Source organism: Hippocampus comes, unplaced genomic scaffold (genome assembly GCF_001891065.2).
Source record: "Hippocampus comes isolate QL1 unplaced genomic scaffold, H_comes_QL1_v1.1 scaffold186, whole genome shotgun sequence".
NCBI classification, from domain to species: domain Eukaryota; kingdom Metazoa; phylum Chordata; class Actinopteri; order Syngnathiformes; family Syngnathidae; genus Hippocampus; species Hippocampus comes.
In genome coordinates this window covers 1400706-1403662 of record NW_017806236.1, presented here as the reverse complement: position 1 = coordinate 1403662, position 2957 = coordinate 1400706, and the positions used below count along the sequence as shown (strand labels likewise).

Here is a 2957-nt window from a genome sequence, read left to right as displayed (position 1 = left end):
TGTGTGTGTGTGTGTGTGTGTGTGTGTGTGGTGTGTGTGTGTGTGTGTGTGTGTGTGCGCATTCATTATTTTTGGATTGGACAAGAATAGAATAGATTCATGATTGATGAATTGTGCAACTTCACTTCTTGTTTTTGATTACATATGAAAAAAACACTTGAAGTAGCCTTTTTTTGTGTCTCTCTTGCAACATGTCATTATCACTGACTCCATTTATTATGACACAAAGTGTTCTCGACACAATTCACATCCCTCTCTCCTGAATGATTTTTTTCTTATATGCTGACCTCCGTTCACACGTTCACGTGCCTTCCCTGCAGGTGTGTGTCTGGTACTGGGCTGTATGATCTACCCTGATGGCTGGGACAGTGATGAAGTGCGGCGGATGTGCGGGGAGCAGACGGACAAATACAGCCTTGGGGCCTGCTCCATGCGCTGGGCCTACATCCTCGCCATCATGGGCATCTTGGACGCGCTCATCCTCTCCTTCCTGGCTTTTGTCCTCGGGAATCGTCAGGACGGCCTCATGACAGAGGAGCTGCTGGCTGAGAGCAAGGGTGAAAGTGACATCATAACCTCACGATGATGTCATGTTTTGTTGTTTTCCTCTTTTCATACCCAGCAGCCAGCCAGCACAAGAGATGTTGTTTAGTACAATTAGTTCAGCCCTGGTTCCCTCTGCTGGTGTATGTGTGCATTACAAGCAGTCAATGTGAAGGATGCTTATGGCCAAGTGTGAACGTGGGAGTCTATTAATAGCATGACCTTGACAACGTGCAGATGAATTTTAATTAATATTGTCTCCCTGTTTCTGTTTCATTTTTTGTTTTTTTGCAGAAGGAGGCAATGCTTAGCAACATTTTGGTGAGTAAGACATCATTTTACACGTGGATCCAAGTATTATTACATTATGTAACCAAAAACTTGGTATTTTGGTAGTCATGTGTGAGTAATGTCAAAAAAATAACACAAACAATTTACCTTGAAGCATTTGACTTTCACATGGAGAACTTTTTAAATCTCACTTTTTAAAAAAATGTATTGACATTCATACAGTATTTTCTTGTAAACCACATTCATGCAATTGCATCTTGTTAAAAAAAGATCAGCTGAACACAACATGCATTAACATATGTAATTGCACAGACAAAGTATAATGTGACTGCATGTGCAAGTTGAGTTTATCATGTAAAAATATGCAAAAATAAGCTTGGCATGGTTTTGAATATTCTTTTGATTAGGCATAGATTATAGTCTCTAATTTTGTTTTCTGTTTTATCTGCACCACACTAAAAATGCCCTGCGATTCAGATTTTCACATCGGCGCAAGTCTCGCTACTCGTGTTTGCTAATTTGGCAGACCCGCCTCAACCAAGCTGAGCAGACCAGCACAGCAGAAGTATTTTGGAGATGTAACTGGTGGTGTAACAGTTTGTTGTCAGAAAGTCGGTATAAAACTTGCGTCTGCCCCGACCACATCTAACACTATAGTTTAGTTTCGACACATCTTGTTAAAATTTGAGATCATTTGAGTATTGGCTATTCTATTCTACCACACATTTTTGCGGACATTCTAAATCATTTGTTTTGATCTGTCATATTTCCAGGCTCCTAGTGTCCACAGAGTCATCCCTTCAACATCACACGACAGGAGGGAGGAGGAGAGGAAACCATGCAGCCACTTTCCAAAAAAAACTCAGCCATTGCCCTTTCCTTTTTGCTTGCAGCCCCTTACGTCATCCTCCAGCATTTAGACCAAGCCCCTGTAATACACATTCAACCCAGTGAGCCTGCAATGCAACCCCCTTTGCATTGACGGACCATGGCGGGGGCGCAGACTGTTACTAAATGACAGGGGTGGACTGAGCACAAACTGCAACAACCACCAACACATCATTATCCAACATACACACATGCTTACTGTACTGTACAACCCATTTACTACTATACTCTATGTTAACAATGATATCTGTATGTTCCACTGTAAACATCTGTGTCACAATTTATCAAGAGAAGAATCAATGTACAGTGTTTCATCATTTTGATGTACAGGCTTGATAATGACACGAAAAAGGATTTTGACCATTTATTTGTCTTTCTCTGTTCACATTTAACTAATATTCTCTGTAGATTTAAGTATGTACAGAAAATTTAAGATGCTATGGGACTCAATCCCTTCTATGCCCGTCTAGCTAACTTTGCACAGTGCTTCAGTTCTGTTGTTTTTAGTATTTAACTCTAGTATCTACACTGTGATGGGGTTGTTAGAGGACCGCCTGTTGCAGGATGTGTAGCTGCTGTGTGAATGTATGGCCGAATGAGCACAGGTGTGCACGCTTGTGTGAATGTGTCATATTTTGTGTATTGTATAGTACACACAGACACACAGACACACACACACACACACACATACACACACGCGTGCACACACACACACACACGCACACACACGCACACAATGTTCCTGTTGTATCTATTTTAATGTGTCTTTAGCTGGTTGTGTTTCGCTTTGACTCACAAATGAGCTAACTGGTGAGTGCAAACAGGGTAACAGGATGCAGTGTCATCTAATGATGTGGCTCATATGTAAAGTTGAGATGAAATGGATATAGCTTCACCTATCTTGTGTAAATAGGTATAGACAGAACCCACAGGGGTTATCTCACAGCAATTAAAGAGATTCCTTTAAGATTATTGTATATCAAGATATAATAAAGATTTTGACTCTATCACTTTTGTCTTTTTATGTAGGCCTGAGAATGTGGTTGTCGTGTGAATGGTTCGCTTAATTACGTGCCAAAAGAGACACATGAAAGTAGGCTATGATTCTTGATCCTGGGATAATTTGACGAAAGCATGCCATCGACTTGTGTAAAAGACATGTGCGAATTGTTTTGAATTGTGAATAAAAAGCATGTGTCATATAAAATATGAAATTTTACCAAAACACTGAAACG

General features: G+C 40.4%; 1 protein-coding gene across 1 annotated transcript in view; it reads left to right on the top strand.

Annotated features, from left to right (window-relative positions):
• LOC109507667 (lipoma HMGIC fusion partner-like 3 protein) overlaps positions 1–2729 on the top strand; it is a 23893-nt gene extending 21164 nt beyond the window's left edge. The window contains exons 2-4 of the mRNA XM_019857279.1: positions 321–557; positions 838–864; positions 1608–2729. Coding sequence (XP_019712838.1) covers positions 321–557; positions 838–854 — 254 coding nt within the window. The 3' untranslated portion in view covers positions 855–864; positions 1608–2729. The remainder of the gene's footprint in view (positions 1–320; positions 558–837; positions 865–1607) is intronic.
• Positions 2730–2957: the final 228 nt, after the last annotated feature.